Below are 27610 nucleotides of genomic sequence, written 5' to 3'. Positions count from 1 at the left end.
CTACGACACACAGGGAATACGTGGGAAGTATTTTTTCATACTATTCGCCATTTCCCGCGATAGCGAGGTAGCGTTAAGAACAGAGGACTGGGCCTTTGAGGGAATATCCTCACCTGGCCCCCTTCTCTGTTCCTTCTTTTGGAAAATTAAAAAAAAAAACGAGAGGGGAGGATTTCCAGCCCCCCGCTCCCTTCCCTTTTAGTCGCCTTCTACGACACGCAGGGAATACGTGGGAAGTATTCTTTCTCCCCTATCCCCAGGGATATATATATATATATATATATATATATATATATATATATATATATATATATATATATATATATATATATATATATATATATATATATTGTTACGATGCTATCTGAGCAGGATCGTCAATGTTACGCACACTGGTCACGTGATCTTAACGTTATGGAATGAAAGCAAACACCAAGGTTAAATCTCCATGAAATACAAGAAATAAGAATACAAGATAACAAAGTACATTAATCGGCTACAAACACTTTCGTGAACACTTAACATTCAATATTTCACATTCTACATTCCAGGTAAGATTTCAGACCAGATCTTTCCTTTATGACAAGTTGACTGTGAAAGCATGACACAAGACACTCATTCGTTGGGTAATTCGGTGACACGTTATGATACATTGTGACACTCAGACCTGACATGACACAGTCTAACTTCTTGTAATCTAGGGCAGCGGTGGCTATGGGGTTCCACACAAGGAAAGCCTACATTACCTTGCTGGACACGGGACTGCTGTTTTTGTTAAGATCGTCGGACCTGTTGGTCCCACACGGGCCTTTGCCTGTTGGCGGCTCGTTCCCTGGTTTCTAGTCTTGATTTATTCTCACTTGGGAGGTGGGAATTCCCTTATGGTCTGTAGTAGGTGTCCCATATGGTTTCTTTGAATCCTCTGAAGTAGTGAGACCGCTGGTAGTATGTGGTCTTCCTCACTGAAATCAGGGACTCTTTCACGGAGACTTTGTGTCACTTGACAGTCCAGCATGTAGTGTTCCAGTGGGTGCGTTGACGGCTCCTAGCAGTGGACGCAGTCCTTGATGACGCAGTCAGTTCTTTGCCAGCTACATTGGTACCCAAGTCGTAGACGGTGTAGATTGACTAGGGTATTCCTGCTCATGTCTCTGTCGTTTTATGGTGGCTCCAATGACGTGGCCACCATGTACCACTGGACAGACATAGATCCTGCATTGTAGACGTCCAGGAGATTCTTTCTGACCCGGAGCCTTGCTGCTTTGTGTAGCTGGCGTCTAAGCCTTTCATGTGAACGGCCAGCCAGGCAGGAACAGCTAGCCACGCCTTGACCCGCCACCTACGGCTACGTTAGGTCGGAGTGACAACAATTTCCCTTGATTGGTCAAAAAACTGATTATCACGCCCTCATCCCGACCTGATTGGCAGGAGGAGGCCTGAGGTCCGGCCCTCATACTGTCTAACGGCCCATGGTGGTGGGTAGTTCATGGTGGTGGTGGGTGGTTTATGGTGATAGTGGGTGGTTCATGGTGATGGTGTTTGGTTCATGGTGATGGTGGGTGGTTCATGGTGGTGGTGGGTGGTTCATGGTGATGGTGGGTGGTTCATGGTGATGGTGGGTGGTTCATGGTGGTGGTGGGTGGTTCATGGTGATGGTGTTTGATTCATGGTGATGGTGGGTGGTTCATGGTGATGGTGTTTGGTTCATGGTGATGGTGGGTGGTTCATGGTGATGGTCTTTGGTTCATGGTGATGGTGGGTGGTTCATGGTGGTGGTGGGTGGTTCATGGTGATGGTGGGTGGTTCATGGTGGTGGTGGGTGGTTCATGGTGATGGTGGGTGGTTCATGGTGGCTGGTTCCATAGTTCCAAGTTAAGTAGCAGCAGCAGCAGCAGCAGGAGGAGGCAGGGTTGGAGGCTGGACACTGGGGTCCAGGAGAACATCTGTCAGGATGTCTGTGAGACGTTGTTGGAGATGTTGGCTGCTGGAGAAGAGGTTTATGGACATTATGCTCCAGATGACGACCAGTTGGCGCCCCAGCGTGTACTGCTCCTCGAACACCTCCCTGCACACCATCATACACGACTTTAGCTCAGAGAAAACATCCGATATTCTGTTCTCGTATTATAATTCCAATAACACTTGTGTCTTGCATGAGATCAAGTTTTTTAGAATAGAATGATATTTATACACTAAGAGAAAAATCCTACTATGTGTTTTTATTGGTGGCCAGTAACGTTTAGTAAAATTCTTTTACACAGATGAATTATATTTTGATGAGGATGTTATATTCGTGTTATATTAAGTATAGCATGACAGATATATGGGGTGACTCACGTTAAAAGAAGAATATATGATTAGGAATTGCGATTTTTTAAAAACAATTTTGCTGTGACTTTAGAATGAAAATAACTGTTAAGACGTAAGTAGTATAGTCTTTGTTTATCATCATTATAGATAACACAATCTTGGCCTGACCTCGGGTATGACAGGTTCACGTGGAGGTCAGTCAGCGCTGCGTTGAATGCGTTGAAGTAAGCCTCTTTGGCCAGGTGTGTGACCTGTCGTCTGACCTCCGTGTTGAGGCCGATGTTTAAGAGGTAGACGAGGTCGAACGGCCCCTGAGAGTAGCGAGCTGTTGCCCAGTCGATCATCTGTCACGACACATGTTCCTTAATGATTATTACCGAAACAGGTGTGAGGTCTGGTCAATAATGCCGGCGTTGTACGAAAACAGATGTTGTAGTCTGATGTTCATTATGATGTTACTATGTGTGACAGCTGGCCTACACATACACATGTGGTACTATGTAAAGTTACACGTACAGATATGGTGATGTATATGTTATACACATACATGATTTTGCTATGTATGTTATGAACATACTGATATGGTGTTGTATATGTTGCATACATAGATGTGTGATGCTGCATACTGTGTACACATGTAGGTGGCAAGATGACGTCACAAGTATTGTGAGAAGAGAAGCACTTGATACAGAAGAACTGGATGTTTGATGGTAATGATCGTGATGTTTGATGGTGATGTTTGATGGTGATGATCGTGATGTTTGATGGTGATGTTTGATGGTGATGATCGTGATGTTTGATGGTGATGATCGTGATGTTTAATGGTGATGATCGTGATGTTTAGTGGTGATGATCGTGATGTTTGATGGTGATGTTTGATGGTGATGATCGTGATGTTTAGTGGTGATGATCGTGATGTTTAGTGGTGATGATCGTGATGTTTGATGGTGATGTTTGATGGTGATGATCGTGATGTTTGATGGTGATGATCGTGATGTTGATGGTGATGATCGTGATGTTTGATGGTGATGATCGTGATGTTTGATGGTGATGTTTGATGGTGATGTTTGATGGTGATGTTTGATGGTGATGATCGTGATGTTTGATGGTGATGTTTGATGGTGATGATCGTGATGTTTGATGGTGATGATCGTGATGTTTGATGGTGATGATCGTGATGTTTGATGGTGATGATCGTGATGTTTGATGGTGATGATCGTGATGTTTGATGGCGATGATCGTGATGTTTGATGGTGATGATCGTGATGTTTGTGAGGAGTGTTGAGGCAGATGTCAACATCCAGACCACAGTAGCCACTCAACACACGGATCACAGCAGCCTGTACGGCCGGAAGAAGTGAGTAAGGAACCAGTTCCCCAGATGATAGTCTAGAGTAAGACAGACTCAGACCACAGCTGCCAAGATAAAGAAGTTAACGGGTCTCCTCCGAGGAAGCCTCTAGTTACAGACTACAATCTTCATCAAGGCCAGACCTAAGATGAAACAGAAAAAAAGGCTGAAGAGATTTAAATGTGAAGCGAGAAGAAGAAGAAGAAGAAGAAGAAGAAGAAGAAGAAGAAGAAGAATCTAAGTATTTGAGGATGTTGAAAACCTCCTTTCTTAAGAGGGTCAGGTCTTAAGTGTTAGGAAAGACGGCAAGAGTTCCAAAGCTTAGCGGTGCAGGGAAAGAAAGAGACATCACAACAGGCCACATTTGACTTGCCATTGACAATATAGTAACCAAGCGATGCAGTGGATTGGCCAGTATTACTTTGATAGTTTGTTCTCCTTGTGTTGTCTGCTTGAAGAAGATGTTAGAGGGTTGCAGGTCGCCGTGCATGACGGTGGCGAAAGGTTCCTGTGGCAGGAGACTGGAGAAGACGAAGGCTGGGACGTTTGCCTCGTAGGGCGCCAGCTGCTGCAGGAGATGAGTCTTGCTCGCGTCCCTGGACCACTCGGATCTCAGCCTGCAGACATTGCGTGGGAGAAGCTTGTCTTAGGAGGCGTTTCAATAAAGTTGAAATTCGATCTATTGTGAACAATTTACGTTGATAACTATTGTGATGTTCTTCCCTCAGATAAGGATCTTGATGCGTTCACTGCCGTGCGTTCACTAAGCAACATCTCACGTTTATGGCTTCTTATGATAACGAACTACATCACTTTATGATCCATTCTACCTTCCATGAACTAACTTTCCCTCCTCTCTTTGTGAACCCTGTGTCATGTCGCACTTTCATTCCTGAATATTTTGCACCACACCTTCATTCACCATCACCGTAAAGATACTACAGTGACACTTTCATTCCTCCCTCTTAACTCACCATCATTATGTAATCATCACCTCGTTTGTATTGTTACGATGAATGCACTTTCTGCTTAAGATTTACAAGTGCGATATTAAATCACTTTCCTAATTTGCTAAGTCTTCCGCGCCCTGGTCCGCTGTAGTTAATGTTTCTGTGAGAAAATTAGTGTCAGGATTTTAGCTTTTTTTCATAGAATATATTTTGACATTTATTCGAAGTTTTAATGAAATAGTTTCCTTTTAGCAGCGAAGAAAACTGGCAATAAGTTGTCGATTATGATCATACCTAGATCTGGATGTAGTAACACAAGCCTTTATCGAGGGAGGTGGTAACAGGCAGCATCTCTGACACCCAGATCATATAGTCCAGTTAGCGGACCACGGACAACCGTACGAGACAGTCACTCCTCCAGTCACAAGTCTTACCTATCAAAGCCAGTCTTGCTGAAGACCGAGAAGACTGGACTGTCGACCTTGGCGATGTTTAAGCAGTCATGGAAGACCTTGTGGATGTCCGTGTGGGTGAGCAGCTTGAAGGCCACCACAGTGCCGTGGAAGGCGCCCACCTTCCTGGACACCGTCAGGAGCTGCTCCTGCCCAAGACCCTCGCTAATGTTTTCTGTCTGGAGAACAGCGGAAGGTAAACAAAGATCAGAACGTCCAGAGGCGTTCATTACGTGTTGGTGTAACGCCAGCAGGACATGAACAATGGCCTGAGATCGAGAGGGAGATCAGTGATACAGAGAAGGACATAGATTTCCACATTATTTATTAATTGTTTAGGAACGCCTCACGCTCACAGTGAACCCGGCGATGTGATGAGGAACATTTCTGATTACCTCAACTTCACTGTTGTTGGATGTTGACACAGAAGGAAATCTCTTCTGTTGTTCAGTATTAAAACATTACAACTTCTGTTACAATTATTACAGCATTTTCCTTATGTATTATTTATCATAGAACGAGTGGATTTACCTGATTGATTCTCTGGAACACATATTTACTTTATACCACATTGCGCCACACTCCATCGTCCTCCACCACTTCAGGGATGATGTGTTATCTATTTCAGGCCATCAGTTATGTAGTAATGGAGTGCCTCAATTTCCTGAGGTTTTTCCAAACGTCTTTGAATCGCACAGGAATAGATCACCTGTAGATTTAAGGTCTTTTTTTCTCTGCGATGTGAAGGTTTTTGGGAAGTCCTGGCTGCATAGTCCCGGCTTTTACAAGTGGATGAGGTTGGGATATCAAGTAATGAAAAGAATAACAGATCATGATAATGTATTCTTATGGAGGGAGGCGTCTACTGTGCCTGTTGGATGTTCAACGATTTCATTTGTGTATCAAGATGTTGTTATCATCTTGAAAACTGATGGAAATTCTGTTGAAAATATTTTTGTGAGGACCATCTGCCTCCCAGTGTAACACTTGAAGATGACTGGTTGTTTTCCAGGTAACCTGCTCATGGTAAGATCTAACACAGATCATTTATATAACAATCTTTATAGCTTGCTAAATGATTAGAGAAACTCGAAATGATATCAAATGTAAAAATTGAGGTAAAAGATTGCTATATTCCGAACGAAGCCATTAACCGATATTTTGTGGTAGTCATTTATAAAAGCGGGATGCGCTTTCTACTGATATTAATCTTTTTCTACATAGTATTGAATACTACTTCAGTGTTTTGTATAAATAACTTTAGTGTTCATCATAAAGTTATCTTAAAGATGAAAGGTAGAGTAGCCAAGAATACATTAGCAGAGTCCTTCATGGTCATCTCCTGGTTCTCACCTCGTATCCAAGATTCCTGAGCTCCGGGAGGACAAGGGTGAAGTGGCGCTCAGTGCTCACTGCCAGGGCGTGTGGTGGAACGATCTCGTGCACAAGGCCCTTGCTCATGCCCCTCTGCTCAGCCTCCCACGCCCCCAGCACATGCAGGAACTTCCTGTACTGGCCAACCTCCGTGTGATGCATCCTCTCAGACGTCAGCAGATCCCTGTATGAGCAGGAAATTCCATGATGAATCACATCTTGTAGAGCTTTGGTAATTGATGCCTCGAGTGTAGTGATGATGATGATGATGAGTGTTGACCTTGATGCCTCGAGTGTAGTGATGATGATGATGATGAGTGTTGACCTTGATGCCTCGAGTGTAGTGATGATGATGATGATGAGTGTTGACCTTGATGCCTCGAGTGTAGTGATGATGATGATGATGATGAGTGTTGACCTTGATGCCTCGAGTGTAGTGATGATGATGATGATGAGTGTTGACCTTGATGCCTCGATTGTAGTGATGATGATGATGATGAGTGTTGACCTTGATGCCTCGAGTGTAGTGATGATGATGATGATGAGTGTTGACCTTGATGCCTCGAGTGTAGTGATGATGATGATGATGATGAGTGTTGACCTTGATGCCTCGAGTGTAGTGATGATGATGGTGATGATGATACATCGTGATGATAGGATATAATGAATCAGTTTCTGTATGTGCCATCAGTCATGACCACCTTGTTCAGGGGTTAAAGATAATTCTGAGGCCAGACACTCTCACTGTACAAGTGGTGGTGGGTCTTGTTTCATACCATCAATAGGATAGATGACTGTGCGAGCTGGTTGTGGGTTTAGTCTAAAATAGTTATGTAATGTATCTTTCAATGGTTTTGTACCCAGGACGATGTGGTACATTTATTGCACTGACTATTTTTGCCATATTCTCTCTCAGTGTTTTGATTCGAGATTTTCATTTGATTGGATTACAGAAAAAAAAATATGTTATCTGTAAAGATTATGTTTCAGTGGTAAAGTTATTGTAGGATTTTATTACAATCCTCCTATCTTTAAAGGAAAATAATTTCAATTTGGAAAGTCTCTCTCTCTCTCTCTCTCTCTCTCTCTCTCTCTCTCTCTCTCTCTCTCTCTCTCTCTCTCTCTCTCTCTCTCTCAGTAATGAGAAACTTTTCACTCTACCGACTCTGCCATTCTCGTCCCAAGCCACTTTCATGATTAATTCTTTTCTTGACCTCACATCGTCCTCAATTTCTCTCTCTCTCTCTCTCTCTCTCTCTCTCTCTCTCTCTCTCTCTCTCTCTCTCTCTCTCTCTCTCTCTTTAAGCTTTTCCCACATACATTGACATGAATGATTGGTCCAACAGGTAATCTCGCTCTTGCACAACAGGGCTTCTCTTCCCTACTCTCTTTTTTTGTTACCAGTTTACTCTGCTCGTTTCTGCACTTTCATGTAGGCACATTTCCATCCTGCTGTTGCCAAGAAGTTATGTTGCTATAGACATTTCGTAGGGTTGATTTTGGCCTGGTGAATACATAGGGCTTTGTCGGTGATATGTTGGCGAGGTAAGTAGTCACATATTTGGTGGCAAAAGATGTGGGTTGAAAAGACCCTAGACTTTCTGTAGTCCGAGTGTGGATGTTTTATTAGTAAGGAGAGACGAGGAAGTGTGGGTTGGTTTGCCTCAGTGTATGGCAGCTCGTGGTAAATATATTTAGTAGTTTTTCAGTTGAGAGTAAATGTGAATAAGAGCAAGGTTATTAGGTACAGTAGGGGTGAGGGTCAAGTCAAATTGGGAGGTGAGTTTGAATGGAGAAAAACTGGAGGAAGTGAAGTGCTTTAGATATCTGGGAGTGGATCTGTCAGCGGATGGAACCATGGAAGCGGAAGTGGATCATAGGGTGGGGGAGGGGGCGAAAATTTTGGGAGCCTTGAAAAATGTGTGGAAGTCGAGAACATTATCTCGGAAAGCAAAAATGGGTATGTTTGAGGGAATAGTGGTTCCAACAATGCTGTATGGTTGCGAGGCGTGGGCTATGGATAGAGATGTGCGCAGGAGGATGGATGTGCTGGAAATGAGATGTTTGAGGACAATGTGTGGTGTGAGGTGGTTTGATCGAGTAAGTAACGTAAGGGTAAGAGAGATGTGTGGAAATAAAAAGAGCGTGGTTGAGAGAGCAGAAGAGGGTGTTTTGAAATGGTTTGGGCACATGGAGAGAATGAGTGAGGAGAGATTGACCAAGAGGATATATGTGTCGGAGGTGGAGGGAACGAGGAGAAGAGGGAGACCAAATTGGAGGTGGAAAGATGGAGTGAAAAAGATTTTGTGTGATCGGGGCCTGAACATGCAGGAGGGTGAAAGGAGGGCAAGAAATAGAGTGAATTGGAGTCATGTGGTATACAGGGGTTGACGTGCTGTCAGTGGATTGAAGCAAGGCATGTGAAGCGTCTGGGGTAAACCATGGAAAGCTGTGTAGGTATGTATATTTGCGTGTGTGGACGTGTGTATGTACATGTGTATGGGGGGGGGGGGGGTTGGGCCATTTCTTTCGTCTGTTTCCTTGCGCTACCTCGCAAACGCGGGAGACAGCGACAAAGTAAAAAAAAAAAAAAAAAAAAAAGTTTTTCAGTTTGTAGCACTGGTTTCTTTCCAGTGAAACTGAATCTAGTAACTGTGTCCAGAAGCCACCATTTCGTTATCAGTTCGAGTGATTATAGTGAACAACGGAAGCTAGATAAAGAGAGAGATCGTTGATCCTCGATGGAGCGGGATTAAGGCGGAAAGAAGCAAGACAAGGATGAAGCACAGGAGGTGGAGGAACTTACGTCATGTAGCCGTGTGTGGGGATCATCTTCACAACATATATCTCCTTCTTCAGACTCCCCTGCCGGGTCTCCTTCCCTACCTCGTTCTCCAGTAAATACTCCACCTCGAGGGTCGCCCTTGAGCTAGAGAACCCCGCCAGGGAGTCGGTACAAGGACACACGTCTTTGCTCCATTTCTTGAGTCGGATGGAAGGTCTTGGATCTGAGGAACCAGACTCATGTGAACGGAGGGAACGTCTCAGTGTTTTGTACATGTGAAATCGTTGACGTGACATTGTTCACACACACACACACACACACACACACACACACACACGCACGCACGCACGCACACACACACACACACACACACACACACACACACACACACACACACACACACGGGGAACCACTGCCGTAGACGTACCGGAGGTGTGGAAGTTGTTGTAGAGGAGGCGCTCCACCCAGGCCTCCGATATGTCCTCCATCTTCTGCACCAGCAGCGTCTCCTCCCGGCTCCCTGCCATCTTCTCCTCACACTGGCTCGCGGCGTCTGACGAGGAAAGGTCGTGACTACTTGGTCCAGTGTGCCCCAGGGGTCCATTGTGCCCCAGGGGTCCAGTGTGCCCCAGGGGCCCAGTGTGCCCCAGGGGTCCATTCTGCCCCAGGGGTCCAGTTGTGCCCCAGGGGTCCATTGTGCCCCAGGGGTCCATTGTGCCACAGGGGTCCATTGTGCCCCAGGGGTCCATTGTGCCCCAGGGGTCCAGATGTGCCCCAGGGGTCCATTGTGCCCAAGGGGTCCATTGTGCCCCAGGGGTCCATTGTGCCCCAGGGGTCCATTGTGCCCCAAGGGGTCCATTGTGCCCCAGGGGTCCATTGTGCCCCAGGGGTCCAGATGCGCCCCAGGGGTCCATTGTGCCCCAGGGGCCCAGTGTGCCCCAGGGGCCCAGTTGTGCCCCAGGGGTCCAGTGTGCCCCAGGGGTCCAGTTGTGCCCCAGGGGTCCAGTGTGCCCCAGGGGTCCATTGTGCCCAAGGGGTCCAGTGTGCCCCAGGGGCCCAGTGTGCCTCAGGGGTCCATTGTGTTCCAGGGGTCCAGTTGTGCCCCAGGGGTCCATTGTGCCCCAGGGGTCCATTGTGTCCCAGGGGTCCAGATGTGCCCCAGGGGTCCATTGTGCCCCAGGGGTCCAGTGTCCCCCAGGGGCCCAGTGTGCCCCAGGAGTCCATTGTGCCCCAGGGGTCCAGATGTGCCCCAGGGGTCCATTGTGCCCCAGGGGTCCATACATACATACATAGCTAGATAGACAGATAGGTTGATCTAATGAGAAATTGACTTGTGTTCACAGTTTGGCTGCGTGTTCGTATGTTTGTATGGTGTATACTAGACCTGAGTAAATAACCCAGCAACACAGGCCATGGGGGGGGGATATTGTGTTGCGAACGAATGCCTTTCAGCGGGAGCCATGGCCAGGTCAGTGTGCTGAGACACTGTAACTTGAAACACTTCCATTGTGTTGTCTCTGTTCTCTTCATGTTGACCCAACTGCTGCAACACCGACCACTGTCAATAGTTTCCTGCCTGTGGTAGGCAAGGATAGGTCAGGCTAGGATGGTCAGAAACGTTGGTCAAGGATAGGTCAGGCGTGGATGGTCAGAAACGTTGGTCAAGGATGGGTCAGGCGTGGATGGTCAGAAACGTTGGTCAAGGATAGGTCAGGCGTGGATGGTCAGAAACGTTGGTCAAGGATGGGTCAGGCGTGGATGGTCAGAAACGTTGGTCAAGGATAGGTCAGGCGTGGATGGTCAGAAACGTTGGTCAAGGGTAGGTCAGGCGTGGATGGTCAGAAACGTTGGTCAAGGATAGGTCAGGCGTGGATGGTCAGAAACGTTGGTCAAGGATAGGTCAGGCGTGGATGGTCAGAAACGTTGGTCAAGGGTAGGTCAGGCGTGGATGGTCAGAAACGTTGGTCAAGGATAGGTCAGGCGTGGATGGTCAGAAACGTTGGTCAAGGATAGGTCAGGCGTGGATGGTCAGAAACGTTGGTCAAGGGTAGGTCAGGCGTGGATGGTCAGAAACGTTGGTCAAGGATAGGTCAGGCGTGGATGGTCAGAAACGTTGGTCAAGGATAGGTCAGGCGTGGATGGTCAGAAACGTTGGTCAAGGATAGGTCAGGCGTGGATGGTCAGAAACGTTGGTCAAGGGTAGGTCAGGCGTGGATGGTCAGAAACGTTGGTCAAGGATAGGTCAGGCGTGGATGGTCAGAAACGTTGGTCAAGGGTAGGTCAGGCGTGGATGGTCAGAAACGTTGGTCAAGGATAGGTCAGGCGTGGATGGTCAGAAACGTTGGTCAAGGATAGGTCAGGCGTGGATGGTCAGAAACGTTGGTCAAGGATAGGTCAGGCGTGGATGGTCAGAAACGTTGGTCAAGGATAGGTCAGGCGTGGATGGTCAGAAACGTTGGTCAAGGGTAGGTCAGGCGTGGATGGTCAGAAACGTTGGTCAAGGATAGGTCAGGCGTGGATGGTCAGAAACGTTGGTCAAGGATAGGTCAGGCGTGGATGGTCAGAAACGTTGGTCAAGGGTAGGTCAGGCGTGGATGGTCAGAAACGTTGGTCAAGGATAGGTCAGGCGTGGATGGTCAGAAACTAGTGATGTATTTACAATTCTTAGTTCCTTTGATCGATGAATTCTTAAGATTTCCGTAGAATTCGATTCTTGTGTCACCTTATGATGTAAATCAGCCGTGTTGCGTATTGACAAATCATTAGCATAATTGTTTAATTACTGTCATTTAGGAGTTTCATACTTAGTTAATCATTCTATACGGGAAGAACGCGTCCCTTCTGTCTGTAAATTCTGTTCCTAAAATGTTTAACGTTCAAATGACATGCCTTGGTAAATACTCTTCTTTGTTTTCTTTTGATATTATGTAAATGTAAATTTATATGTAAATTGTATTTCTAGCTAGTAGCACACGTTTTCGGTGACTCCTTGTGTTTCTATAATGTATGATTTTCAAGATCTGTTTATCTCTTTCATCATAAAGTTTCCAAACGTGAGTTGATTTATTTTTTTCTTTTGTGCATTATTGAAAATTTACGAAATGATTTTAGCTAATGGGTTTTGTAAACAGGTATCCATTATTAATCATCTCCTGTGTTTGAAAGGAATCACCACATCAAAGTATTAACTACCACACCAAGGAGTTAATTACCTCTTCACATGGCTAATTAATCAAAAGATTTTGATTAATTGTGAGTCTTTTATCTGTGAAACTAAATTTGATGGAAATTAGATTTGAGTATTACATATAATCTTCCATGTGTGTATAAATTTATATATCTGTGTAAGTATATATGTATGCAAAATGTCTATGTCTACACACACACACTTTATATATATATATATATATATATATATATATATATATATATATATATATATATATATATATATATATATATATATATATATATATACATATATATATATATATATATATATATATTATACTTTGTCGCTGTCTCCTGCCTTAGCGAGGTAGCGGCGCAAGGAAACAGACGAAAGAATGACCCAACCCACCCACATACACATGTATATACATAAACGACAACACATGCACATATACATACCTATACATTTCAACGTATACATACATATACATACACAGACATAAACATATATACACACTCATACTTGCTGCCTTCATCCATTTCCCTCGCCACCCCGCCACGCATGAAATATGCACCATCATCCCTGGAAAGAGAAAATAAGAAACAGTGAAATCGTGAGTACTTTCGTTGATTACATTCTCAGACAGATCTGAGGATGTAATCAACGAAAGTACTCATTGTTTCATATATTCGCTTTTCACTGGTGATTGTGCATATACCTCTTCATGGTCAAGTGAAGGTTCTGCACATATAAATGCACGTGTGTATATATGGATGTATGTAATGACCTATTGTAATGTACGAGGAGGTAGTTGTGCACTCGTGGGACCCCATCTCTTGAACGATCTCGTCTATCATACTTCTTAGATTCTGTATGCTGCCTGCCTCACCCATGTCTTCATTTATTTTATATCCACCAGTCTTACAGTCCTTCATCCCATCTTTCTTCACAAGTTTCATGTTTATCACCAGGTTACGTCCTCTGTCGTCTTCTCTGACCATCATCATCAACAACCACAACCACGACCTGTTGTACAAACTGAAGAGGTTGTCATGTAGTCACCACTGACTCTGTATGTGTATGTTTGTGTGTGTATGTCTGTATGTGTATGTTTGTATGTACATTCACATTCATATTCATTTTGTGTGTGTGTGTGTGTGTGTGTGGGTGTGGGTGTGTTTGAATATTTTCGTGTGTTTGGCTTTTGTTTTATATTCTTTAGTTTACTTCTTCAGTTACATGATAAACATATTAGTTCTTTTGGACAATTAAATTTCAGTTTGTAAGAAGATATATAGAAACATCTTCCTCAGCCACGGTTTGGTGTATAAAATCACGTAATCATTTACTTGGTCATAAAATGATTGGAATGTTAATTTGACCTTGGTATAAATTGTTAAACATAAGATTACTGTGTATATGTTGGTGATGTATGTGGCAGGTGTGCACTACGCCAGTATTGTGTTCGACGATCAGATGTTTGCTCATACATTTGTAAACACGAACTATTACTTATTTATTGATGAAAATTGAAATAAAAATTTCCAGGCTTCTTTTTTTCGGAAGATTACACGTGTATTGTGAGCGTACGTATTGCCTGAAGGAAAATCTAGACAATTTTTCCCACATATTTTTGGAAAATTGTTTACATATCAATTCCCGGGTAATTTTCCTCTACGTGTCTGGTTGTGTTGCACTTTTCATATATTTCGTAAGAGATTTTACCAGTTTTTTCATCGTAAATTTTTATATAAAACTTTTTTAAGATAATCTGGAAAAAGCTTATGAAATCATGGTAAAGCTGAATATACTCGCAAGCTTAGGGGAAAGCTGAGCTTGAGGAAAAAAAAAAGCTGACATATTGGATATTGGTTGACGTGTTTCTGATTCTGCAGGTATGGAGGAATCTTACATCATGATGAATATATGTGATTACTTCCAGCACTACAAACTGCCACTTATGTGATTACTTCCAGCACTACAAACTGCCACTTATGTGATTACTTCCAGCACTACAAACTGCCACTTATGTGATTACTTCCAGCACTACAAACTGCCACTTATGTGATTTTTAGTAGTTTTATGTTACTGGCGATATTGATGTGATGATTATGTGATAACACTGATAATATTAAAGTTATGCTGATGTGATCGTCATGTGATACTGATATGATAAATCATGTGATACTGATGGTTTGCAGAGACATGAACCTGTGTGATACTGTGATGATACTGATTGATACATATGTCATCATACTGATGTGATGGTCGACATTACTTGTGATGATGGTGTAACACTGAGGTGGAGCTAACCCTCGTGATATGATTCTTATGTAATGCTGTGTTATGACACAGATATAATAGTAATGGGATTCTCATCTGAAACTGATAACAATAATACCAGTGTGATGCTGATGTATTACTGATGTGGTTAATACTGATCAGATGGTCATATAATGCTATTGTAAAAATAGAGTAATTCTGATGCGCAGCTAATGTGATCATGGTTACAAACCTAACGTGATACTTATGTGATGATGAAGATGATAATGTGATACTGAAGTGATAATGATATGACAGTGATGATGATGATGATGATGATGTGATGACATTGATGTGATGACTCTGATGTGATACTTCTGAGATACATGTGTATAGTTAGCATAGTGATTGCTATTGCTGTCGAGTGCCTTGATGTGAATACAAAACAATTCAAACAGCAACAGACCACTGGCTCCCTTCGAGGATGTTTGTGATAGCGGAACACATCAGAAACTCACAGATGGTGTGTGAGTGTGGCACAAGTTAGAGGCCATACAGATAAGTCGTAGACATGAAGCGGAGTATGAATCAAGTACTGCTTTCAAACACACTAATTGGCAGATCATTCTATATGTTAACAATCCTGTTAAAGAAGTACTTTGCCTCATTCGAGTTAAATTATTTGCCCATGAGTTTGTAACCATTGTTACTAATGAAATCAGACGAATCAAGTCTTAGGTAACTTGAAAGATCAAGATTATCAAAGCCATTGATAATTTTGAGTTGTGTTAGCTCACCTCTGAGCCTTCTCTTTAGGTAAGGTGACCAAAACTCAACACAATATTCAAGATGTGGACGAACCAATGAATTGTAGAGGTTAAGGAGGATTTCCCCGGACTTAAACTCGGAGGCCTTACCTATGACTCCGAGAAGTTTCTTCGCTTTCTTCTCTACTTCCCTGCACTATTTACTTGGTTTTAGGTCACTAGAATTTATTACGCTGAAGTCTTTTTCCTCATTTACCTTTTGCAGTTCAAGAGAATTCACACTGTAGCTTGGCTTTTAGTGTTATGTCACCGATTTGTAAAAGTTTGCACTTATGGATATCAAAAATCGTTTGCCACTTATGAACCCAGTTCATCAGTTCTTCTATGTCAGTTTGAAGTTGCAGACGTTCAAATTCAACTGTACATTTATTATCCAGTTTTGTATAATCAGAGAATTTTGATATCTTGCAATGCAGCCCATTATCAGTATCATTAATATATATGAGAAAGAGAACCGGTCCCAAGATTGATCCTTGTGGCACTCCACTTGTTACGTTTAACCATTCTGAGGCTTAACCATTAATCACAACTCTTTTGTTTACGGTCTGTCATTCAAATTCCTCGCTTGTGACACTGGCAGATAACTGATTGTGACTGGTGGATTCGTTGATGGATGACATTGAAATGTGGATTACACCAGCTTGTGGATGAAACTGGCTGGTGGATGGCATTGCCTGGTGGGGGAAGGTAGACGGTGGGTGACACTGGGTTGTGGATGACAGTGGTCAGTAGATGGCACTGGATACTGGGTGACAATGATTTACGGATGATCCGTGTTCGGTGACAGTGGGTCATGGATGATCACTAATAGTTGTTGACACCTTCTGGTGGATGACACAGATCAGATAGATGATAACGTTAGCGAGGGTAAGGGATGAATAGCTGGTGAGGAACACTTGGTAATGTGACGATGGATGATATGAGGACGACAAGACAAGACAGAGTAGCAGCACTACTCACGGCGTCGAGTGTGGCACTGTGTGAGGCAGACCTGACGTTCGTACGTCCCTTGTGTGTCGTCAGTATCTGGGTCAGGGCAAACTGGTCCCCTCTCCTCCCACCTCAACCCCTCCCGCTGTAACGTCATTGTACCTCCCCTGCACCACTACCCCAGTCTACCCCTCCAACGCTGCCCCTACGCCACTACCCAAGTCTACCCCTGCACCACCACCCCGACCTGCCCTAATCTCTGTAATCGGCGTAACGGATCCTGTTATAGCGTCACTAGGAAATATCAACATTAGTGAGAGAGATAATGGTGCATTGGATGAAAGACTTTCCGTTACCATAATGGTGTCACAGGAGTATGGCACCGTCATGCACTCAGGGATGACGTTGGGGTTTTTCATGATGGTAAACAATGTATGTTTGCGCTCTACAGACTCGGGGGCTCTTTTTATAAGTTGTTATCGTCGTGGTATCCAAAACTTAGCCTTCCAAACAGGATATGTTATCTTTTATCGTAATATTCGTCATGCATTTCTCAAGATGGTAGATGTCATCCCAAAGTGATGTGATGATATGTGATGGTGTCATAAATATGACCACAATAAGTAATTTTGTCACAACGTTGCTGATGGTTTTCCCAGGAGAGGTGATTTCCTCCCTGAGTAAGTCTCAACACTGTTGGTCCTGCCCAGAATATGTCTCAAATTTCTAGTGTTAACAAAACATTGAGTCCCAGAAGAAATGGTTAACCGTATATTAACTGAAATACGTTCCAAAACAGGTGATGTTATCCGTAATGGCTCCTGAAATATAAGATGTTATCCCAAAATAGGTCCTAAGAAGGTATTCGTATCCCAGAATAGATGAGCAAATACATTGATATTATCTAATCAGGAGAGTGAGAGGCGGGAGTGCGTGAGGTGATGGGAGATATGGTGTCACTGAGGCTGAGAGAGATGGTCTGCATCGGTCATTGACATCGACTTCTACTGAACTGGTAAACGAAGGTACGACTCTGACCATGATGTTATGACTATTGAGCGCGTAGGTCCTACTTCTGACCACGACGGTACAGCTGTTCATCACGACGGTACGACAGCTGATCTCCGAAGTACGACTCCTGGCCCTCTCGCTACGACTCTTGAAAATAATAGCCTGACCTTTGACTGAACCTTTGAAACCGGTAGAAGACACGTACAGACATGGATGGAAAGAGTACAGAGTCGTCGAATACCTTTCCATCCTCAAAGGAGTTCACCTTACCCTGCTCCCGCGTAAAGCGGAGCCTCAGAGCTGCAGGAACCCATAAAAGAAGTCCTGGGCTTACAAAATTCTTGCAGTGCAGTTCACCTCAACATGGTCAGCCTCAGATCTTTGCTGCTTCACTGTCCTTCCATTAAAGCCACTGCCTGACTCACCACAAACCTACGTGGATGATGAAAGCTCAACCTTGGCTGTCACTTGAACAACTGATGCTCGTGTATCCTCGCCTCCTCCTTCAGTTAAGACATTTATTTTGTAATGATTCATTAGGCACTGAACACCCCCTCCCCCTTGTAAGGTAAGGTGTACGTACAGTCGTCAGTGCACACAACATCACCGCCATTGGAAAGATGACTTCTGTCCCTAAAAGGTAGGACGAACAGTTGGGTTGGCTGTGAGCAGAGAGCCCTGTCTGCGACACGAACCCGTGCCTGTGAGAATTGTGGGTCACAACGCTGACCAAACACTTCACTAATTTGTTGGCTGATGTGTGCTTGCAGCAAAGACGAAGGAAATATTTTTGTCACATAATTACGGATTTTTCACAAAATAATTAGTTGTTTCATCGTAGCGAGCACGAGTGTGTTATAGTGTATGTTGTTACTGCAGTTGGGAAGAAACTTTACAAATATTACAAGAATATTTCACTGTGAGGATGATACAGTACGTCATCTGTACGGCCAAGTGTGTTGCTACTCACGATGAACAGTATGACGTCATCAAGAGTGACGTTAACTTACTTCATATATGAACCTGGAACACGACGGTACGACCCTTGAACACGAAGGTACGACTCTTGAACACGACGGTACGACCCTTGAACACGACGGTACGACCCTTGAACACGACGGTACGATCCTTGAACACGACGGTACGACCCTTGAAAAGGCGGGGACGACACCTAGGTGTCTGACCTGACCCATCAGGGCTGGACATGAACGTTACCACTGGACGAGCCTGGGAGCAGCACACCGGGCCGAGATCACTACGTGCGAGCACGAACACGAGCACGAGCACGAACACGAGCACGAACACGAGCACGAACACGAGCACGACGAGCACGAACACGAGCACGAGCACGAACACAAGCACGAACACGATCACGAACAGGAGCACGAGCACGAACACAAGCACGAACACGAGCACGACGAGCACGAACACAAGGAGTATACTCTCTCTCTCTCTCTCTCTCTCTCTCTCTCTCTCTCTCTCTCTCTCTCTCTCTCTCTCTCTCTCTCTCTCTCTCTCCGATCATAGAATCATACAAAAGGAAGCCAGAGAGAATGCTGAGCCACTTGACAGCCCAGATGGATGGAGTGAAACATGTGAATCATCATGGCAGGTTAGAGGACCAGCAACTATACAGCAGAGAATGATCTAACATGAATTACACAAAGTAGAAAACAGTCATGCCCTCTAGAGACTGTGAGGGCGAGACACACGTACCTGAGTCTCGTGGACTGTGTGTGTCCTTGTGTGTAAGGTAGCCCTTAACCAGGCGTTGCTTATCTGATAAGTTATCGGCGATGGCCTGCAGAATGCAAGCTGGGCTCTAGTTTATCTTACAGAGACTGATTACCGTGGGAGCGCCTCCTATCTCTCTTGTTGACGCCGTTGCTGTTCTCTTGTTCAAGTGTGGAACACAAGTGTATTATCTAGGTCGATCATGATAATCATTGTTCTATTTAATGATTGTGAACTGGTTCCTGTGTCGACGGTATTTGTACGTCAGATAATAAAGGTAATGATTTATTAATTAGATTTTTAGCAGGTGACAGGCAGGTAGTGGCAGAGGGTGTCTGACATCTGTACAATGAGCCAGCACTTCAGTGGCTGTCAAGTTTCACATTGTCTTTCTTCATGCAGCTGACATATTTTCAGTCCCACTGTCACGTGGGCAGATGGTTTTAGTCCACAACATACAGTGTCTCCGCCTGAGACATAACACTTCACAACACACAACTCACACGACGCATTCATCATAACTTCACATATTAGTAAGTAAGTAACCGAAAGACAAGTCTTCGTGTTAGACAGCACAAAGGAAAACCTTTTCCTAGAATGATACAGAACTACATATATATATATATACATACGAATAAAGTGTATATGAACGCGCACCTTCATAGAAGAGAGAGAGAGATGGATACTGTAAGGACTGTGAGGAGTGTGTGTGTGTGTGTGTGTGTGTGTGTGTGTGTGTGAGACAGAGGAAGGACACGAGCAGATTTGGTGATAGTGGCGAGTATGTAGGTCGTTGCTTCGTCATGATAAGCAGGAGAATGTGTACGTCCGCCTGCAGCAGATCTACCCGGCTGGTCATGCTGCCCATCATGATCACGGCCTCAACACCTTACCTGTGATGACATTACCCTGGGTGAAAATGATTGGCCTGGGTTACGCCAGTCTTCTTACTCTCTAATTTCAGTCTATTTTTCTGTTTTTATCTGATGTATAAAGGTCAGTATAGTTTATTGTGTGGTTCAGTAAAGGTGTTAAGTTATACACGACCAAGTGTTGTACCGTCGTGTTTCATGATGGTACCGTCGTGCTTCATAATGGTACCGTCGTGCTTCATGATGGTACCGTCGTGCTTCATGATGGTACCGTCGTGCTTCATGATGGTACCGTCGTGCTTCATGATGGTACCGTCGTGCTTCATGATGGTACCGTCGTGCTTCATGATGGTACCGTCGTGCTTCATAATGGTACCGTCGTGCTTCATGATGGTACCGTCGTGCTTCATGATGGTACCGTCGTGCTTCATGATGGTACCGTCGTGCTTCATGATGGTACCGTCGTGCTTCATGATGGTACCGTCGTGCTTCATAATGGTACCGTCGTGCTTCATGATGGTACCGTCGTGCTTCATGATGGTACCGTCGTGCTTCATGATGGTACCGTCGTGCTTCATGCTAACTGTGTATGGCTTCACCTTGTACGGCTCACAGTGCCCACTGATCTCAGAGGGCAACAATGTAGACCCAGTGATTTTGTCCAGTGGTAGAGGGTAAAATATTCCAGTGTGGAGGTGGCGAGGAGAGTTACTTGTGTTGCTCTTTATACAATGAGGATTTCGTCATGTTCTGTATGAGCAGGGAGACTACGATGACAACGTAGTGGTATTCATGTTGAGGTAGAGAGGGGTCCAGTGTACAGGTGGATATGGAGGGATGGAGGGAGGGGTCCAGTGTACAGGTGGATATGGAGGGATGGAGGGAGGGGTCCAGTGTAGAGGTATGGAGGGAGGCGTCCAGTGTAGACGTATGGAGGGATGGAGGGAGGCGTCCAGTGTAGAGGTATGGAGGGATGGAGGGAGGCGCCCAGTGTAGAGGTATGGAGGGAGGAGTCCAGTGTAGAGTTCATGAGGGAAGTGTCTCGTGATGGGAAGTGTGGGAAGACCAGCATCATCACCCAGTGTGGGAAGACCAGCATCATTACCCAGTGTGGGAAGACCAGCATCATTACCCAGTGTGGGAAGACCAGCATCATTACCCAGTGTGGGAAGACCAGCATCATCACCCAGTGTGGGAAGACCAGCATCATTACCCAGTGTGGGAAGACCAGCATCATCACCCAGTGTGGGAAGACCAGCATCATCACCCAGTGTGGGAAGACCAGCATCATTACCCAGTGTGGGAAGACCAGCATCATCACCCAGTGTGGGAAGACCAGCATCATCACCCAGTGTGGGAAGACCAGCATCATCACCCAGTGTGGGAAGACCAGCATCATCACCCAGTGGATCATGTCACGTACGGGGACAAAGGTGTGTCACTCATTCTTTATTCTTCTGACCAGAGAAACGCAACATGAGGTCATAGTATGGAAAGCACTGGAGTGGAAGGATTGTTTCCTGTCCTACAATCAGAATTTATTCCCTAATGATACGAGAACACAGACGACAACACAGAATAACATTGTGACCAAGAAAAATATAACGTAAGTACGATGAGAATAGATGGCTCAAACAACCAGGATGTACCGTACTGTACATGAGCAGTTGGTTCTCTTCCAGTACCTCCTGATCAACATGTGCGAGACATGTAATCATGTCAACCTGATGTCTCGTTCCTTTAGGTCAAGTTCGTCCATTTACTTCATACGACTCGAGAAAATGTTGATAGTGGTCATGTTAGTAGAGTCGTATAGTAGTGTATGTCTGGTGTCTGTTGTTGTGTCTTGTTCCTGGAGCGGGACCAAGGGAAGCAGTTCTGGATATTCTAGGACAAGTCCAGCGCCAAGGGTGTCTCTACATATGGAAGTTAGGTAAGAACAGTGTGAGGAAGGACGTGAGGGCGTGCACGGAGTGCCGTGAGGGCGTGCACGGAGGGACGTGAGGGGGTGCACGGAGGGACGTGAGGGGTTGCACGGAGGGACGTGAGGGCGTGCACGGAGGGACGTGAGGGGGTGCACGGAGGGACGTGAGGGCGTGCACGGAGGGACGTGAGGGCGTGCACGGAGGGACGTGAGGGCGTGCACGGAGGGACGTGAGGAAGTGTATGGAGGAACGTTAAGAAGCATTGCCCACAGCAACACCCCTTGTAGAAGAGGTGAACCAGGAGGGCGAGGTAATGTCATTATTACTGACAACCCAAAACCTGTATTATAAAAGTTGTCAGCATGAAAGGTGAAGCAGAGGGTATCTGGTGATCCTGCTCATGGAGACTCATTTTATTTCATGACTACAGAGGGAGGTTACAAGTGTTTGGTCATGAAGCAGAAGGAAGGGGTATGGTCTACGTGTCCCTCTCACGGCGTGAGACTTTACTGACGACATTAACTATATATAACAAAGAAGGATCATTACTAAGAAAGCCAGTGTGAGTGACTATCTTGCGTGGGATTATTGACTCACGTAACGCCGTCCGGATACTTTCACGTGCAGGAGGTGTCGTCAGGGAGGTCGTACGTCTGTTGTGTGGCCTACCAGGATCAAGAGGTGTCAGCTATGACCTACATAACGGGGTCAGGAGGTAGACGTACGGCCCCCGGCACTGTGGTGACGGAGATAAGGCTTATCTTCCCTCAACACCTTCCTCTGCCATCATCCTTTCTTGTCTCATGCCCGTCTGCCTTCCTCACCCTACCTCTCATACCTGGCCTGACCCACCTCCTTGCCTCCTACCCTTCTCTTCCTTAACTCGTCGATCACTTTGCCATGTCTTACCCTCACTCTCCATCTCATTTCAACCTCTCACGCTCGACTTTATGATTGGCAGGTGTCAAGTAAATCGTCAGTGAATTTGCTATATTGTCTTTTACCTGTCAAATATCATGGTTGGTGCAGACGTAGTTGTGTGTGAGGTGTGTTTGTCTCCCACCGATAGTGTCTGTTACCCATAATTGCGATGTGTTGCTGTTTATTGTCTGTATTGTGTCTGTTTACCTTCCAGTAGTGTCTGTTACCTAGTGCTCTAATGTTTCATTGCCTGTTAAAATGTTATACTCTCTGTAGAATAGTCTGTTGATCTTATAGTGTGTCTGTTACTTGCTAAGTGGGTCTGATAACCAGCGAGTGCGTCTGCTGCCCATGTACAATACTTAGTAACATCACGTCTGTTCCCCGTACAGGACTCTTGTGCAGCTACCTTGCGCCGTCTGTTCATTCGCACAGCTTTAACCTTATATCTGTTCACTATGTTTTCTGCTACCTGTATGGTGCTGTCTGTTGTGCTCTGGCTTCTACTTCTTCAGTTTGGGTTGTCTGTCTATTTGATGTTTGTTAAGTACACTGTATGACATTGTTACCTCTACAGCTTGGTCTGTTAACACAACCAACTGGTCTGTTACGGAAACATGTGTGTCTTGTAACAGAACATGATTGTTTTGTTCAGGGAATATACGGGAAGGTCAGCTTATATTACCGGGTTTAAAACAATCTGTTATATCAGGTATCGTCTGTTAAATGAACAGAGAACAGACGGGTGGATTAATCCCATCTACCAAGGAAGTTCTGTATTAAGTCATGATTTGCGAATCACCAGCCTCAGTAGGACTGTATCGTTATAAGATATACCAGGGATGTTACAGCTGCTGTACCGAAGTCTCCTCAAAACTTGCGTTTGTCTCCACAACTTAATATCACAGAGGTACCTTGAGGTACGGAGACTTGGCTCTTAAGTTTCATTTACATATGTAAATTGTTCTCCTGGCCATACAGAAAATGTGGAGAACAAGGGGAATACGGGTACGTTCTCTCTCTCTCTCTCTCTCTCTCTCTCTCTCTCTCTCTCTCTCTCTCTCTCTCTCTCTCTCTCTCTCTCTCTCTCTCTCTCTCTCTCTCCTCTCTCTCTCTCTCTCTCAGCTGGACCTCGGCGTGTCATCGTGCACCACACACAGCCATTGTTCATATTGTTTACTTGGTCAAGGATTTGCCTTTGTTCTCTTGTCCTAAACGAAAGCTTACTATTGATGGACGTTAAGATACAGTTATGTGATAATGATACAGTTATGTGATGTTGATACAGATATATGATGTTGACACAGTTATGTGATGATGATACAATTATGTGATATTGATACAGTTATATGATGTTGATACAGTTATATGATGATGTTGATGCAATTATGTGACGTTGATACAGTTTTGTGATGATGATACAGTTATATGATGATGATACAGTTATGTGATGATAATACAGTTATGTGATGTTGATACAGTTATGTGATGTTGATACAGTTATGTGATGATGATACAGTTAGTGGACAGTTGATACAGTTATGTGATGATGATACAGTTATGTGATGGTACTACAGTTAGTGGACAGTTGAAACACGTTAAGATACAGCTACCGGAAGTTAAGTTACAATTACTGCACGGTAAGATACACTTAATGGCCGTGAAGACATAGTTAATGGTCGTTAACATACAGTTGGTTTCCGTTAAGTCGATTATCGTTTGTAGAGCGCAGATAGTTGTACAAGTTATACAGAATAATTAGCTTCTTTATGGACATAATTGCTATAGTTATTAGTCTATACTTTCCTATAATTTCAGAAGTTACTGAAGAAAATCAAAGATCCATCTGTACAGACTGCTCAGCTCCGTTATGGCGTCCGGATGACTGAGTTATGGACGATATTAAATACTGACTGTTTATGTTTCATTAGTGTTAACGGACCAGTTACATTTTTGATGTTGATAATTGATTACGTTTATAATTTCACTGTTGAGAGAATTAATCAACTTATATGTTAGTTTTTTGGTGAATTAGAAAAATTACGCGACACAATCACAAAAGTTCTGTGCATATTTTTCTTATCGATCATCTAACTCCAAAAACGTTTTCAGGATGTTAAATTCTTGCATGACACTTTTATTTTACTTCCCATGTTGCTTAAATCCTTTAATGTAAATGTCGCCTTCAGCAACAATAATACTATAAAGAATATCTTAATCAGGAATTCACCAGAAAATTCTCCTGGGTGCATCTATAAAGTGCCAAGTAGAAATTGTGATAAGTTTTATGTTGGGCAGACTGGTAAGGATCTTTCTGTTAGACTTAAACAACATGAATATAGTATAAGAGCGGGACAAGAATCAAATGCTTTGTTTAACCACGTTAAAAACTGTGATAATTGTATTGACTGGAGTAATGCCATCTCAGTTATTAACTCTAACTCTATTACCACGAAAAATATCACTGAATCTTCTATTAGTAGATACTTAAAGAATTATAATCTTAATATTAGTGATGGTCTATACAAATTGGTTAACTTTATTGTTGATGAAATTTGTAAGCAATTCACCTTCTTGTCCACATAATAAGTTTATGATACGCTCGTTGTCTGTCTTGGACTATCCCATGTTTACCAAATGGCGTCGTAGCTACGTCTCTTCGTTGTATGTCGACTGACTGTTATATTTCTCTCTTGTGTCTCCCCTGATGATGTGATTATTACACGAGAGTTCACTTGGGAACTTATCGTGTTTCATTTTCCCCGTGGACTCGTAGGAATATATATATATATATATATATATATATATATATATATATATATATATATATATATATATATATATATATATATATATATAGAGAGAGAGAGAGAGAGAGAGAGAGAGAGAGAGAGAGAGTTCTATCTCGTTAAAGAGTAAAACATGTTATAATGACAATAACCCACAATCATGCCTGATTTATCAAACTAGTACATGGCCAATTTTCTAATGACTTTTGTAATCATTAATGATTCTATTATTGAGAATTATGAGAAAATCGTAACTATGTTCTCTTGCTTCTGAAATGTTATCATATTTCTTTTCATAATTTCTCTCTGTTATCGTCATTATTATTCCTCGTTATGTGAGAAACGTGTGAAAGAAATATCAAACACGTTACCTTTATGAGCCATGATAATTACCAACTGTTACCAAACAATTCTCTGACAAAAAAGTTTCTTTGTTTCGAATTTTTGTGGTCCAGACCAGATGGACGCTTCCTATGCAAATTACGAGGGGAAATTATGTCTTATTGATTAGATATGTGTTGTGGCTGACGTGGTGATGACGGGGGAGAACCACTGGTACCGGCACGTACTGTATGGAGGAGCTGGAGGGTTGGTCACTCGTACGTTAGTGTTGGTTATGATAATTATAAAATAATAACAAAAACAACAACAATAACAATAACAACAGTATTTATGATCAGAATAATAACAACAACAATAATGAAAATCAACTGCTGATTCACATAACCAGACAAAAGCTGAAAATATGGTGAAGATGCACACAGTACAGTATGTGTGTGTGTGTGTGTGTGTCTGTGTGTGTGTGTGTGTGTGTCTGTGTGTGTGTGTGTGTGTGTGTGTGTGTGTGTGTGTGTGTGGTTTTTCAAACGCCTAACCCAGCCTGCTACAGGTTAGACATAGATACCAATAGATTATCTAATCAATTAACTTAATAATCTGACCTTTATAAAGTCACTCCAAAATTGCTTTTCTGATCCTGAACTGTAAAGGTTAATTGCGTTTGTGTTCACTTCTTTACTTCATATCTTAGTTAACAAAGAATCTGAATATATTAAGATTTTTCCCCCATATGGATTGCCTCATGACTTAGTTATACGAACTTTGAAAAAAGTATAGATTGATGGATTTGACCTTAGTGACCCTGACCTTAAATACATCAGTAACCATAAGACATTATGTGTGTTGTCTTACATATACCTGGCGTGTGGCCTGTTGTGTCACACGGTAATGTTTGCTTGTTCATTTGTTCGTCATTTTCTGAAAAGTTTGTGTTGAGGAAATATGAAGGTTGTACGTGTGAGTACGTCGCTGCTTGTACATGATATACGTGATGTGTTAAATATGTTATAAGTAACAAGTTAATGTGATAATACGTATGATCGCATTTTTGTTTTTTGAGACTTTCACAGATAAGCTCACATAAGCATCTCTGATATTAGAGAAATATTAAGTACATTACATATGTTTTAGTACCATATATATATATTTTTTTTTTTTTTTATATACTTTGTCGCTGTCTCCCGCGTTTGCGAGGTAGCGCAAGGAAACAGACGAAAGAAATGGCCCAACCCCCCCCATACACATGTACATACACACGTCCACACACGCAAATATACATACCTACACAGCTTTCCATGGTTTACCCCGGACACTTCACATGCCTTGATTCAATCCACTGACAGCACGTCAACCCCTGTATACCACATCGCTCCAATTCACTCTATTCCTTGCCCTCCTTTCACCCTCCTGCATGTTCAGGCCCCGATCACACAAAATCCTTTTCACTCCATCCTTCCACCTCCAATTTGGTCTCCCTCTTCTCCTCGTTCCCTCCACCTCCGACACATATATCCTCTTGGTCAATCTTTCCTCACTCATTCTCTCCATGTGCCCAAACCACTTCAAAACACCCTCTTCTGCTCTCTCAACCACGCTCTTTTTATTT

At 43.6% G+C, this 27610-nt stretch overlaps 1 protein-coding gene across 2 annotated transcripts; it reads right to left on the bottom strand.

The window, feature by feature from the left end:
* Positions 1 to 420: 420 nt before the first annotated feature.
* Positions 421 to 16552, bottom strand: LOC139753640 (uncharacterized). 2 transcript variants are annotated; one of them, XM_071670249.1, is made up of 8 exons: positions 16444 to 16552; positions 9650 to 9775; positions 9244 to 9445; positions 6417 to 6621; positions 5046 to 5242; positions 4083 to 4278; positions 2479 to 2654; positions 421 to 2065 (listed from the first exon to the last, which is right to left on the bottom strand). In XM_071670249.1, exons 2-8 carry the CDS (start codon positions 9747 to 9749, stop codon positions 1873 to 1875), a joined length of 1269 nt encoding a protein of 422 aa, XP_071526350.1. In that variant the 5' UTR covers positions 9750 to 9775; positions 16444 to 16552; the 3' UTR covers positions 421 to 1872. The 2 variants fall into 2 exon arrangements, with proteins under 2 accessions (XP_071526350.1, XP_071526351.1); XM_071670250.1 differs by lacking the exon at positions 16444 to 16552 and adding an exon at positions 15574 to 16425.
* Between the last annotated feature and the right edge of the window lie 11058 nt (positions 16553 to 27610).

Source organism: Panulirus ornatus, chromosome 15 (assembly GCF_036320965.1).
Source record: "Panulirus ornatus isolate Po-2019 chromosome 15, ASM3632096v1, whole genome shotgun sequence".
NCBI lineage: Eukaryota > Metazoa > Arthropoda > Malacostraca > Decapoda > Palinuridae > Panulirus > Panulirus ornatus.
This window is presented reverse-complemented; position numbering and strand designations above follow the sequence as displayed.